The 15,518-nt window shown below is 43.3% G+C and overlaps 1 protein-coding gene across 1 annotated transcript in view; it reads right to left on the bottom strand.

Annotated features, from left to right (window-relative positions):
* PHACTR3 (phosphatase and actin regulator 3) overlaps positions 1-15,114 on the bottom strand; it is a 99,593-nt gene extending 84,479 nt beyond the window's left edge. Inside the window, exon 1 of the mRNA XM_064391049.1 lies at positions 14,794-15,114. Coding sequence (XP_064247119.1) covers positions 14,794-14,887 — 94 coding nt within the window. The 5' untranslated portion in view covers positions 14,888-15,114. The remainder of the gene's footprint in view (positions 1-14,793) is intronic.
* Between the last annotated feature and the right edge of the window lie 404 nt (positions 15,115-15,518).

Here is a 15,518-nt window from a genome sequence, read left to right on the forward strand (position 1 = left end):
ATTCCCCATGCATGCAACAGCAGTGAAATTGTTCTTTCCATCAGGACTCAGCCACACCATCAGGATTTGGGCCCTGTCAAACCTTGGCTGTTCTGCTAGGGCTGTTAAACACTTTTTTAAATGCTGTCATTTGAGTATTTGAACACTTTCTGCATAAACCCATTAGCAATAACTTAGTTACAGACATACATAATTGCCTGGCTTCTCTCTTTTTTAGGTGACCAAACTTTGGGTGGGGTTGGGTTTTCTGGAGTCTTTTTCAAGGAGAGGAGGACTGGAATATTACAGCTGTAAATGCAATTTTGGATATTTATTTTTGGAAAATGAGGATGGTTCTGTAGCACTTAAAGACTACCACAGTAGATTTGTCCAAGCACTCCTACAGGACTATTCCACACTTAAATCCTCTTGGATCTAAAAGCTTTGTTCTCATTTCTTTTCATGACTAAATGCCTTAATATCTGGCTCTACATTTTCTGGGAGAAAGAGCTCTCATAGTGGTATTGCATCAGCTGAAATCCAGTCCTAAATATAGCTGAAGTTTGAGCAACCTCTTCCATATGGATATCAGGGGCAGAACGGGTGCTCGAGGCTGGCCTCTTGGAAGCTCTCTCCAGGCTGCTGTGAGGCTGTGGCTGCAGGCCTGATGGATCTGCAGTGGCATGAGCCATGAAGAAAGAAAATGTCAGAAATCCAGATACCCTTGGGTTGTGCTTTTCACACAATATGCTGACAGGAAAACACAAAAAATACAAAGGTAAACAGGTGATAGCTGCCATTCCCTCCTTCTCCTTTTCTCACTTCCCTCCACCAATGAAAGCTGCAATTGTTTGGGGGTTTTTTTTCAGCAACAGTGGTGAAAAATGAAAAATTAAAACCTGATAGCTACTCTCTCTCATCATGGAGATTATCCTAGAGCCTGACCATAGCTGCAGTGCAGAAAAATCTGGGCCCATATTTTTAAAATTCAGATTTGAGCAACAACATCAACAACAGCAAATCCCCAAACCCCACCTCCTGCCCCCTGCCAGGCCCTGGACCACACACAGACTGTAATTACCAGAGTTATTGCTGAGGAGAGAACATCCAGAATGCAATTATGCTATTAGGGAAGGGTAATCAGAATAACTTGCTTATTAGAGAAAACCATATACTTGTCCTAGGCTATTATTTTCACTTCTATAAAATAGCCTCCTTAGGAGATATGACAATTAAACAGTGATTATGCATGTCAAATCAATTTTCAATGGATATGGATTATATGATAGCACAGGACCTGAAAGGGAATCACAGTTTAGTGTCCAGGCATTTAAATTGTGCAAATAGTTTTGCAGTGATGCACTGGATTAGATGTGCAACTGTGAGTTCCCATTATCCTCAGTCCAACAAACTGATGGTCAGTGATAGCAAACAGATGTGAAATGCCCAGCAAAAATGCATTAAAACTGTTAAATTTCAGACAAGACCCTAAAAATATATATAATTGCTATTCAGAAATCAGTGTTATTGGAATCTGATTCTTAATCCCCTTGGAATTTGCTGATTTGAATGAAATACTTGGGATCCCAAAGCTGCCGACAATTTATGGAAATGATACTTTCTACATCTTTGGGATACAATTGCTGTAAATAACCCATCTGTCACAAGAAACATCCTAAATAACCAGGCTCTCACCTGAAGCAAACTTAGATGTGGCAGTGGAATAGATAAAGCCTTCTTCACATCTCAGAAGGCAGAGTGCATTTTGGGCAGAAAATGGATGAAATAAAACAGTTTCTTAAAACCACTCCAGACACACTATTTCTACTTTGAAGTCATATCTTCTGAAAGCCACCCAAATGACAAGATGAGAGCGGGGGCACTGGCTCAGTCAGGCTTGCTGCAGTGGTGAAATGCCTGCAGTGGAACCTCTGTGCTTCTTCTGGAGCTTTAAAATCATCCCAGCTAGCAACAGTTTTGGTTTGTGCACAGGTGGATGTTCCAAGGGAAATCAGGGAACAAAAATGTGGGCTTTAAAAGGTGTAACTAAAAATTTCACAGCGACAGTCATGAATCTGAAGTTTGGAACATGTGTTGGATGTTCAATGAAGGGGAAGGACTTCATTTCAATGGTTCCCCTGAAGACGGGATTGCTGATTTCTGGTGTAGAGGGACGGTAAGATCTGACTTGAGGCTGTAAGGCAGGAAACCAGCACTGCCATGGGAAATTTTGCAGATTTCAGTACGTAACAGTTGTTATCTCAGGATAATCTTGCAGCACCAGCTTTTTGACTACTTTTTCACTAATTCCTTTACTTGCAAGACCTGAGCACGCCTGAACTTTGGCTCTCTAGCCCTTGCCCTTGCTCTGAGCTTATCAGAGTTTGCCAGTGTTATCAGCTGAGGGACTCTCAGTGCTCTGATGCTCCAAGAGACAGCAGCCCTTGGAGCAGTCACCCAAAACGTTCGTGACTCAAAAGCCAACACCTGTAGGGCTCCTTGGAAAAGCTTTTCAGAGCTGTTATAACAGAAAAGCAGGATTGATGCGGTGAAACAGCTCCCAAAAAGCTGCCGACCACAGCAAAGTGAAGGGAAAAGGCAGCCACTTACTCCAGCTAAACAGACCTTGCTGCAGCCCTGCTTTCAGCAGCTCGAGATGCAATTACACATCTATTCACCACCACTGCAGGTGCAAGCTGAGCAAGGCACGAGTATCAATGTGTGTGGGTGTGCAAACGCCTCATTACGGTGATTTGTTAGCACAGTGAGCGATGCTTTGTGTCCCATGAATGTGTAAATTAGGTGCTCTGCTCACTTGAGTGAAAAACGTTTAACTTTGCCTCCCTGGCCCATCCCTCTGACAGACACTGGAGAAGGAAGCACTCAGATTCCTTGTCAAAGTAGCAGCTTCCATCTAAAATCTAAGCCAGCTCTCTTGTGCTCTCCCTGGGTTTCTAACAATGGGGAGAAGTGAATCTTGAGGAATTAGTCGTGTTCAGTCATATCTTAATCACATGCATGATGTGCTCTTATGCAGCATTAGAGTAAGAGGCGTCACGTCTTGTGTTGTCATTTCTGGGACAGAAAACTGGGGCTGTTGGCTGGCTTTAAATCATTTCTGGCATTAACGAGATTCTGACCAGAGGCTTTATTTCGTGTTCAGGATCTGCGCTGCATTATTTCCTATTAGATCACAATACTTTGCAAAGGAACAGCTAAGTTACCAAGACTAATCCTTTAAGTCTTTCTTTCTTTACAATGTCAGACAAAATAAGACTATGCCATATTTCTGTAATCTCTCTTGTATTATGAGAATATTATGATCTGTAACAACAAAATCTCTAAACTGCACGATTCCCGTCGGCTCTGATATGCTTAGTCTTGTCCCTTTCTGTCAGAAAAGATATTTCTAAATCTCTGTGATTTCATTTTAACAGACAGTATCTGGTTAAAAATCAGATTATTATTGTAAAGCAGGAAAAAGAAGTTTCCTTGTGTTTAAAAAATGAGTATTTCTGAAAAACCATGATGTAACACCCGAAGTTCTCCTCTTTCTTCAAAAACTACTTAAAATGAAAGTTAGCTTTCAAGCTACTGCCGCTTTTTCCCTACTTGGATATGTACATTTAGATTAATCTGTTGAAAAGTAGATTTTGTTCCCAGACAACTTTACAGCAGCTACCAAGGTCTAAAAAAGATTTCTGCAATGCTCTGCTGGCAAATTGCAGGGGAATTTCTTAAGACAGGGAGGGGAATTTGAATGAAAAACTAATTAAATAAACCCACCAGAATTAGCTTTCCATTTCTTTTAATAGAATGAGAAAATAAATTTTAAAATATATATGAAGTGTATCCATCTTCTGAGAGATCTGTCCTTCTGGATAGAGAGAAAACCTCATCCCATACTTTCTATTCAGAAAGTTTGGGTTTATTTCTCTGCTGGTATTTTATGATGTCTAATCCACTAGAAGTATATTCAGTAATTTAAATCTTTTATAATTATTTCATTAGAGCAGCCAAGCAAATCATGATCTGAAAATTCATAAACTCATGGCAGTGCCAAGTGTTTGGGCTGGACAGGTTGGGGTTTCTTTACAGTTGGGTTTTTTTAAAAAGTTATTGCAAAATATGTCTAAAACCCAGGTTAATCAACAAATATTAAACTCCAGGGTGCAAAGCAGAATAGATTTTCTGCAGGTGCAGGACTCAAATAGCTGATTATATAAAATATTATCTCCCAAATAAGAGAGATGAGTAATGCCCCAGGTCATAGTGCAGCTTTTTCAGAAAAGGTTGGTAGAACTAGAGAGCCTCGATGTGTTGGAATAAAGCCTAGAAGTTGTGTTGTGAGAGCAAGAGTGAGAAAAATATAAATGGAGCAAGTTATTGAAAACAGCTTCTCCTGCTTTTTTGCTCCTGGGTTCTTATTTCACAAACAAGGGTTGTTTAACCCCTTCATCTCCTGCCACCCACAATGACTTTGGAGCTCACTGACAACTTTCAAGCAAGGATGGAGTTGATGAAAAATGACACCAGTGACCCTGGAAAGTGCTGCCTGCAGGCAGAGCCTGGGTGTGAGGTCAGCTTTGGTTCCACACCAAAGCAGCCACAGGAGAGCTGCTGCGGGGAGGCCCTTGAGGGAAGAGGGTTCACCCAGCCTGACTCTCCATCGGACAACAGAGGAGCCAATCTGAAGACCTCGGTGATAAATGGGATTTTTAGCAGTTTAAGATCACAGTGAGGGCTGAAAATGCTGGATCTGGAGGGAGGCAGGCTTTGCTGGCTGCTCTGCTGGTACAGCAGTAACACCCATTCTATTTCTCCATCTGGGAGAAGGGCCCCTGGAACAGGAGCTGCTGAGTTTGCTAGGACAGGAGAGCTAACTACTAGAATGAACTCGGACTGGATGGCAGAAAAGTCAAAAAACTGTAGAGAAAACAGACTGAGAAGTAAAAAGAGTTGCAAGAAGCTCTACCCTGTCACATGAGAACAAGAGAATGTAAGGAGGCACCAACCCAGTGAGACAGAAGGAATGCCAGTCTTCCAGACCAGCCTGTGCTTCAGTGATACATCCTTGGACTAAGGAGAGAGATACAGGATAAATTTCTATCAGTTAGGGTTCCTTCTTAAAACATTTTCATTCATGCACAATATTCTGGATTTTTGAAGGACGCTCCTTTCTACTTCTACATGTTAAAATTATCTTTTACTTGGCTTCCTTTCAGTTTGTTCTTCTGGTTGAATTGCAGCAGCAAATGTACACCACAACACTAAGAAGTCTCTCTGCTATCCATCTTGACAGCTGTAGTTCACATTCCCTACGTTTGCCTTAAGAAAATCCACATCTGATCATGTCATCTGTTAAGTTCACCACTGCTGCAGGGGTTCGAGGCACCAGCCTGGGCCAGTGGCTGATATTTGCTCCCACTATAAATCAAACAGAATCAAGGGTTTAGTGAGGATACACAGTTTTTGTGTCACGCCATTCCATGTGAATTGGCATCAGCAGTTCACAGTAAAATAGCACATTCTCAGGAACCTCTGTTTTGCTCCTAAATTTGGGGATTCCCAGGTGGCAGGAGCTCACTTATGTTCCTCACTTGCAGGAAGATGTGTTATTAAGTTCTCTGCAGTTAAGTATCTCCTGTGAAATCTGAAGTGATACTCACACTTTATCTCAGTTCTGATTTTTCCATTATTTTTTTGAGTTAAACAAGAAACAAGGCATTTAAAACTTATGCTGGACAAGTAGAGAATTTGTATGAGTCCAAGACTCCATTTTCTTTTTGCTAGAGCTTTCTCTGCATAGTTGGTGACTACATATTCTCTCCTTCTAGGCACTGTAACATTGAGCAAAGTCAAATGAGCGACTGTCATGGAAGGAAACATTTAAGCTGAAGTTAAGTTGATGTGCTGTGTCTGAAAATAGGATGTTTTTTCTCCTTGAAACCTCTGCAATCCCAGAAAGCTGCTACCCAATCTACAGAGCTGCTATAATTAAAAAAAAAAAAAGAAACAAACAAATTACATTTTTTTCTTCTATCCTTAATGCAGAGCTTACAAAATTACAGAAGTCCCATCTGCAAAGCATAAACTTCAGAGAAACCCAATTAAGTCAGTGTTGCATACACTATCACGTTCGCTCTATTTAAATATTCCACACAGATCCATCTCATTCATGATGGAACAATCTCAAATGAACTTCCAGGAGCCGAGAACCTCTCTTGGAGGCTGATTTCCACTCAGGTTCTGTCTGAGCTCCCCAAGACAGCAGGATTTGTTCGAGATGCTGAGCAAAGCTGCCCAAAGCATCAACGCCTGTGGCTGTTGTTTGAAGGCAGCACAGGAGACTGACCCTGAGGATTTCATGTGGAATTTATGGATGTTCCTCCAGCCACCCTTCCCTTTGCTCCCAGCCTGTCCTGAGCTTCCAGCCCCCATCAAGAACAGTCCCAGGCTGGACACACCTCAGTCCTGAGCCAGGGCAGAATTTCTTATGTTCTTTTAATGATAAAAGCCCAAGTCTTGGTGCAGTCCAGGCTGTTTAGTCGAGAGATGCAGAGTTCTGAGAGCAGCTGAATGAGAAGTGACAGCCATTCCCAGCAGATCAATATGGACAAGGCACAGGGAAGGCTGCCTGGCCTGAGGGATGGAGCAGCCCTCAGCAAACAGTGAAGGCTTCACTGGGTGGATGTAATGCAGTGATCTACGTCCACTTGCTGGTTGTACAGCAGCTGAACAGTGCGAGGATGTTTAAAAAAAATTAGATTAAGGAAATTAACACACAAACTGTCTCTTCATTATAAGAACAGTTCTGAAGTGCTTAATGCACAAGACAAGCTTTCCTTCAGCTGAAACCACAGGTCCACACTGCTGACCCAGAGTATCAGTGTACTACAGAAAACAAGAGAAGACCCCTTTGATTCAGATATTTCACTGAAATATTTATGCAGACTCAAGCACGGAGCTATTGACCTGCCTTGAGTCGCTGTATGAGGTTCTCTCTGGGGCATGTATAAATTGTGTATATGTTAGGCCATAAATCAACTTGAATTTCAAACAAAAGCGTGGGATTTAATGGGCACAAAGAATCCATTGTATTAGCATCCAAACTGGCTACATTTTGAAGCAAAATCAAGGTATCATATTTAGTTTTACTTATTCTTGGTATTTATAGACTTGACCTGCTTAGAGAAGCAAGGGCAATTAATTCTACATATTAAATTTTAAAAATACAAAGACATAAATTTGATTTTAAAACCCCATTTTATAAATAAATAAATTGTGTAGCCCATTCATTACAGCACGACTTGGGCAGTCTCGAAAGAGAATTCCCAAATTAAATATTTTGGGGAAAATTAACACTGTTACTTAACTACTCACTAAAATACAGTTACATTTCCAGACAAACATGACTCCCAGCATTATGTAACTCATTCCATTCTCAAAGTCTGGTGCAAACATTAACTGAATGAATAATCCTAAACCACCTTCATTCATAGCTAAAGTGTGAAGATCTTTTATTATTTAACAGACAGGAGTTTCTCTTATTTGCACAGGGAAGCAACTATTTGTGTGCACAAGTTATTAGGTGTGTAAATTAGGTCTGAGTTCTTTTACTTAAGGTATGCAATCAAATCTAGGGTTTACTTTTATTAAAAAAAAAAACTGAATTAAACAGACAAAGGTAAACATAAAAAAGAAAGCCTGAATTAAAGAGACAAAGATGAACATAAAAACACACCAGGTTATTTCCAATATGATGACCTCACTCTCATAAATCCAGTCTAGGTTTTAATGGTGTATAATCAGTATTTCCACTTCTTGGATAAAGAGGTTTTAATGGTTTAAGTGTCTTTTCAGCAACATTCAGACTACCTGCCAACTTGGGATTTAGAAGAAAAGACAACTTTAAAACACTTTTTTCCCCACTAAAGCTCTGCATTTCCTTTACAGAACTCTAAAGTTTGGCTAAATACAAATCTCCAAACACTGGGAACACTCAAACCCTGGAAAAGCCTAAATCCTACCCTTGGCATGGATAGCATACTTATTAACTGACCTCATTTAATTCCTGCAAAAGTAGCATTAAAACATAACTTCATAAGCTCTTGATTCCCAAAATAAACTGAGTATCAGTAGGTAAAATACTCAGGCAAGAGCAAAAAGCAGTTTGTGTTAAGTGTGCGTCATGTTGAGCAATGTAATGACACCCCAGCACTGACACAAATTTTATGTGCAGGACCAAAATTCTGCATTTGGAGCAAGAGAATCCATGCCCAGGAAGTGCCACCTCTGCAGCTTCCCCAGCACTGTGCCCATCCTCCTCTCCAGAGGTGGAGAGATCCTTCTCCCCTCCTGGAAAATGCTGGAGCAGGGCTGCCATGGGGGAGATGAGTCAGGTGCCAGGGCAAGGGCTGCTGGGGAAGGAGGAGATTCTCTGCTGCAGGACAGAGAAAAAGAGACATCTGTGCTTCCAGTGGAGTTTCCTGCATCACAGGGACTTGGGGTCCAGTTAGGTCCAAACAAGAAGGGACTGGGAATTTGAGGAGAAACAAAAAGGCTTTCTCAAAAGCACAGTGGATCATTTCTTAAAATAAAACTCCCATCGTAGTACGTGGTAATATGGTGATGATTTTTCAGGTGCTGTGTCAGAAAAAACTCTTAACTCTATATTCACACAAATAGCAAATGTTCTGGGAAGCTCTATAGAATTCAATTTGGATTTCAATGGAAAGGCAAATGGGATATTAACTAATAACCTGCGTGTTTCTAGTCAGTACTGAGTATTCCTGAGTACAGCCCCCATTAGTGTGTAACTTTCTGCAGGGAGCCCTTTGGTTAGGAATAGGAACTTCTGAGTGGGAGAATATCACTAACTTCCACATAAATAAATCATAGGGTTCAGTTATAAACTGGAGCAAAAGCACTGATTCAATCATTTTGTCCATAAATTAATAAAGGAAAGGATGTAGGAGACCTGGTAAAATTCTATTTCAGAAGAAATATAATGTAGGTGAAACAAACTCCCTTAACAGAACAGACTTGTTGATAGAGAAAGATGAAATGGAAACCAAAATCTTTCTGGTGAAAAAACAAAACAAAACAAAACCCAAACAACTTTTTTAATGTGTCCTGGCTCAAGCATTAGGATCAAATTTGAAAATTCATTCAACAGCTAAAGACATCATGGATAAGCCTTTAAGTCCCTGATTGAAGTTATGGTGATGTAAATGACTGCAGAAGGATGGAGCAGCCCAGCTGACAGGCAGGGCACCCACAGCATCTCCCTGTCCTCTCTCTGCCATCAATTTCCTTCCATCCAAAGCACAAGTTGGAAGTTAAGCACACACTCAGAAGATTTTCTGAATTATGGGCCTGGCATGAATAGATTTGCAGTAAGAATGACTCGAGCAGATCCAGAGAGCTGGCACCAATGTGTGTGCACTCCAGCTGAATTCCTGCTTGTCTTTGCCTTCCCTTTGCTCCATGCCAGCACCTGCAACCCAAACCTACCACATTTTATTTTCAATCTGGTTTTGGGTTTCCAAACATCCCCTGCCAGTAGCTTCCAACATCTCTGAGGTTCCCAGTGTCCAGGTTAAGGGGGCAGCACAGCTTTCCAGTGGCTCACAGGCTCCCTAGGACTGCTCGAGACTCAGACTGAGCAAACTTGTCCAAGGAACAAATACAGCAGAAGCAGGAGTCAATTAAAATCTTTATAAGCTAAATCAACCCAAAAATGTTAAGAGAAGACAATGACAGATATGAAGTGGCACAGTCCATCCATGGGAGGTTACAGCTTCAAAACAGAAGACAAGAAAGAAAAAGCCGTATTAGAGAGTATTCCCACACCTGCTGTTTACTGCATCACGACTTTCCCTGGCTGTTACTTGGATGGCTGATGTCCTTCCTCACACTGCCTGGGAAGCCCTGCTGGGCTTCAGGTCAGCCTCCAGCCCAAAGAAAGATGATGTAAAACATCATAGCAGTTCAATTCTCTTCTCAGCATCCTAGAAGAATACTAACAAGAATGCTGCCTGCTTCAGAACGTTTGAATTATGAAAACTAGAAACAGTGATGGAGGACCTTCTAAGTCTTATGCAGTTGTTCTGCCCTGGAGTTAATTCAGAGCTCAATGCTGCTGATGACACGTGGTATCAATAGAAATAAAAAGGGAATTAGTGTCTGGTGAAGACATAATCATGTATCTCTGGAACAGCTACTCTGCAGTAGCTTTAACTTGTCAGGTCTTGAAGCACACCACACCAGAGGAGAGGCTGAGGAGCCCCCCTTCACCAGGCAGTAAGAAATTATGATGACAGAGCTGTTAACAACATCTAACACCACTGCCTGCAGCACAGCAGCTCCCTGCCTCAACACAGATCCTTCACTGGAGGACAAGGAACACATGGTGGACCACTGGCAAGGTCTGCTGGAGAGCTCAGTAATGCCCATCCTGAAGATTTTCTTTAATTGTGTGGTGCCAGGAAGGAAAGGCAGCAGCACAGAGAGCAAAACGTGATGGCATCAATGTGTACTTATACAAATTCAAATGGATTATCCCAAAATTAAGGGGGGAAGGGGGGTGACATTTTCACACATTGTCATGGTTGTCTGTATCTCCTCAAGTAATACAGAGTTTTGGCATGGTGTGTTCTTCTCCAGTCTGTGCACCCCTCCCTTTTTTGATACAAATCAAATGAGATTGTCAATCTTCCCTCTGCCCTGTGACTGCTGGAGGGATATAATGAGAGCAATATTTTGGCTTCCTGCAACTGTCTCTCAATTAGATGGTGATACTGAAATCTGTTCTCTTTAGACTCTCCTTCCTTTCTTGTTCCTTATCTGGAAAGGTGGAGGAGGGAAAGGCATAAAAGATAAGGAGATTCTTGACATCCCTGAAGTGTTCAAGGCCAGGCTGGATGGGGCTTGGAGCAACCTGATCCAATCAGGTCAGGAAGGTGCCATGGCTGTGGCAGGGAGCTGGAACCAGATGATCTCTAAGGGCCCTTCCAACCCAATTCATTCCCTGATTCTGTGAATGAGATGAAATTCACTTTCTTAACAACAGCCTGGCCTAGAGACAGTCTACAGTTAAGCAAGACATGAGTATTTTGATGTCTGTTTCCCAAACTAAGGACATCCTCCTATTTCAAGGCTTGCTCACTCAGCGTGACAGTGAACTTAAACAGACTCGAACATGAAGCCCAGTGTTTGTTGTACTACAGCAATTCTCATAAAATACTGCTCAGTGGCCATAAAATACTTCACTCAAATACAGGCTGAAATGCATGATTTTATCTTAAAGGAGAAAATAAATAACTGATCCAATTAAAGCAAAAAAACACTGTTTCCAGTATTCTCTGCATTACCAATAGGACCTCTATGCACCATTTAAATGCTGGAGAAAATCATCTTCCTGTCAGCAGAGCCTGAACTAAAGTCCATCTTTTCTTCTTAGACTGTGACATCTTTACTGATCACTGTGAGGAGCTGCTGTTTTAATTTAAGTTGCACATGAAGCACCTGAATCAGTGAATTTGTATTTCTGTTTTGGAATAAACAGCTATTAACTGTCCCTAGTTTAGTTTACTGAACATCTTGTTTATCTGACTTATTACAGGAATATTTGTAAGATTGTAGTGGCATGTGGTAATTTTCTACGTTTTTTACATGTGATAAAATTCACTGTAGTCTGTAAAGATTACAGCTCTTCCAAATCAAGGTTATAAAACAGCTTTTCATTTCTACAGTGAATGCTTTGTGAGGAAAGGCACACTAGATAAGAGGCTTTATCATGAAGCCTTTATTGTTCAAGGCTTGGAATAATTGCAGCTTCTGCTGGCTTTAGTCAGGACTGTGAGTGTGCAGGACTTCTCAAAAATCAGCATCTAAGGCTACTTGATCCAGCCAGTTACTGAGTTACCCCATGCTCTGGCTGGATGAAAACAGAGTCCTCTTTAAAATGAACAAAACACAACAAAAACCTCACAAACAAACAAACTTCAGCTCTGCTCTCACATGGGGAAACTCCCTTTGACATTTCACCCAAGCAACAGTTCATGAAAAAACTGCAAATGAAGCACTGGGAAGGTGAACCAACATCTGCATCTGCAGCGTGCTCATCCCAAATTCCTTGGGTCTGATGCTCACATTGCTCAGGGTCAGCTAAAAAGGGGTGATTTGGTCCAGTGAGAGCAGATTCTGAGACAGCCAGCAAGGCTCAAACCCTGCTGGGATGGGTCAGTTCTACTGGTTAAACTGGTGTTTCAGGAGGGGAAGGGAAATGAAGCATTGCATCAGAGGATTTCCTTTGGGAAATACATGAAAATCTTTATGCTGCCAGCTCTACACTCTAAGCCATGGCACTGAAACATCCTGCATAAAGCTGGGCTAAACCAAAAAATCCTGTAATTGTACAGGTCAAGAAGATGAATATACATATGTCTTTAAACCAAAAAACCACCAGGAAAATTTTCAGAGTCCAGGCTGCCTTCATCTATTCCCACACTGCCCACCCCAGTATCCTTTCCTCAGCAGGCACATCCAAATGAGTTGGTGCAGAATAACCCCTGACCAGATCACACAGCCAAAAACTGCTCCGAAACAAAATGGGATATGGCATCACTCAAAGGCCAGGTAAAGCAGGAATGGTTTTTGTAGGGATCCTACCTCCTATTATATTCATATTTTGGTATAATTTTGGTCTGTTTGTCTGTAATCTAAAAATGTAACTTAAATGATAATAACATTAATTTTTAGATTAAGGAAGAATCTTACATGTTCACACTTCCCTACATGCTTTGTCTGCGAGCAGAGTTGGGATGTAAACACAAACTTTGGACACATCATTTCCCACTCCTAAGACTGTCTTTTGACTTAGAGTCCATAGATGATTATGCTGGTATAATGACAATGATACAATTATTTTCCAGGACAGTAAAATAACATAAACTGCTATTACATCATCTAGCATTCATAATTCTTAAAATAATATAAATTGTATTCCAGATTTTTAAGTAGCCAAATGTATGAAATTGCTCATAATGATTACTCACAACACTGCAGAATAAAATTTTATCTAAATTAAGCAATTTAGGTTCATTTTATTATCATGTGGAAGCATACAGATGCTGAATACTATTTGATGAATGAATTTAAAACCTGAAAATCTTACCAAACATGCTAATCCTACCACTGACTATTCACACCTACCAGGACAAAACCCATATGTATTTAACACCTTTTGTTTGTCTCCACACATTGCACGAATGACAGAATACATACAAAACACCTTCTCTTGCATTTTAGTGGAGCTCCTGCCATGCACTGGGACACTGGTTTGTCTGATGGGGTCTGTATTAGGGGAAAAATGCTCCTTGGTATTGACAGCTCCTTCTCCCAACAAAAAGCACAATAATGTTTATATCTTTGTCTACTTGTCGGACATGTTGTGTACTTTCTTTGTTGTGTATCTCACAAAGGCCAAAAGAATTAATTAGCAGAAAGCAATCTAGAGGAATTAAAACGGAGGTTGCACACGCCTTCCTTTCATTAGTCACTTCTGCTTCCAGAAATCAAATGGCAGAAACATACATTCCTCTTTCAGCCAAGATTGCCCCTTTGGGAGTGAGTCGAGCAGTTCATGTTAGAAGAGTCCTTTGTTCCCTTCACTTAGGGCATCAGAACAGTTGGTAATCAGAGATAAATCATCCACTGTTTGCCTTAATTCAATTTGTATTTCACTCCAGACCAGTGTGCTCACAATTGCTCGATAAGGCAAATAAATAGAAGAACTTAAATTAGATACAAATATTAATATCCTCATTGGCTCAGAAGGAAGCAATATAGCAGGTGTATGAATAGAGCCTGGAATATTTTATTTACTCAGCAATCTGAGAAAGGGAGCAAAGTTCAACCCGAAATTGCATCCAGGGACTGTCTCCTGGCTGATAGTGCCTGACCCAAACCCTAAACCCATCTCTAGGCTTAGGAATCAGGAGTGGGTAGTGATGATCAACACCCCATTCATTGTCTTTACACTGTTTTGATTACTTCTTTTCTCATAAAGAAACCTGACAGCTCTTGTGTGTCCTCCATCTATTCAGGGAAACTGAGAGAAAACTGGCTCTTACCCTTTGCTTCCAGCTTGTTGTTGTGCTTTCCGTGCAATCACATCTCATCAAAGTGATGTAGCTATTTGTTTCTTTTTTTTTTCTAAAGGTCTCAACCCTGCTTAGATTCTGACTATCTGAAATTACTGAGTCACCACCAAGAGACATTTAGAATTACTCCTCAAAGTGAAGATGAAAACACCAATTGCCATTGTTAAAAAAAAAATATCTAATCACAATATTCTATTTATGCTGTAACGACTGGGCTGTGTCCCCTCAGCACCACCCTCTAAGCCCACACTCCACAAGGAGATTACGCTTCTCCCTGTGAAGTGAAAATTACCTTCTTGTGGGCAGAGAGTGTTTAATTATGACTCTGCTTCCCTTGTCTCCATGGCGATCCCATGCAAACAGCCTGCTTTATTAGCGCTCATTTCCCCTCCCCACGAAGTCGTGAGCGAGCTCTGCGGGCGCGGGGCCCGAGCGCTGCCGGCGGCCCCGGAGCCGCGGCCGGGACGCGAAGCCGCTCCGGCAGAGCCGCGCTCGCCCCGATCCCGTGGGCAGCTCAGCCGCTGCACCATCAATTCAGCACTCCCTGCAGGAAATGTGCTCCCAATTCCTGCCCGCCCGCGGCGGACGGGCTCCCCACAAAGTGGCGGATGCTCCCGAGCGCCGCCGGCCAGAGCGGGGCGGTTACCTGGGTGCTCCCCGGGGTCCGTGAGGATGCTGGGGTCACTCTGCGACCTGCCTCGCGGGAGAAAGCAGCCGGTCCCTTCTTCCGATGCAGCCATGAGGTGGAGGGCGGGAAGCTCAGAGGAGGAGGGAGGAGGAGGCGCTCATGGAGCCGGAGGCGGCCGGGGGACAATGGGGACGGGGGTGCGGCGGCGGCGGGGCCGGGGCGTCAGCCGGGCAGGACCAGCCGCGGCAGCATCTTCCCCGGCGCCGTCGGCACGGCTGCGGCGCGGCGCTCCGGGCGCTCAGGGGGCAGCTCCGGGCGCCTCAGGGGGGTGGGCCATGCCGCCTGGCGGGGTGGGGAAGAGCCGGGGCGCGGGCCGCCCGCCCGGCCCCCCGCCGCCGCCGCCCCCTGCCGGGACTCCCCCCCGAGCGCCGCTGCCGGAGTCGCCTCAAGCCGCCGCGCTGCTGAGCGCATCCGTTGGAAAACATTGGGATTCTCCCATGGTGCCCCGCGAGCGCCCGCCTGACGTCACGGGGGTGGGGTGGGCGCCGCACCTGCACTGCACAAAGGCGGGGGCTCCGCAGGTGCGCGGGACCCGCCCGCGGCCCCGCAGCCGTCCCGGGGCTGGCCCGGGGCTTGCCCGGCCGGCCGGGCGCTTTGCACCGCGGGAGGGACCGGCGCGATCCCCCGGACCGGGGCAGCCGCGGGGCTCGGGGTCCGCCGCGCCCCTCGCCCCGGGGATGGCA

Source organism: Passer domesticus, chromosome 16 (genome assembly GCF_036417665.1).
Source record: "Passer domesticus isolate bPasDom1 chromosome 16, bPasDom1.hap1, whole genome shotgun sequence".
NCBI lineage: Eukaryota > Metazoa > Chordata > Aves > Passeriformes > Passeridae > Passer > Passer domesticus.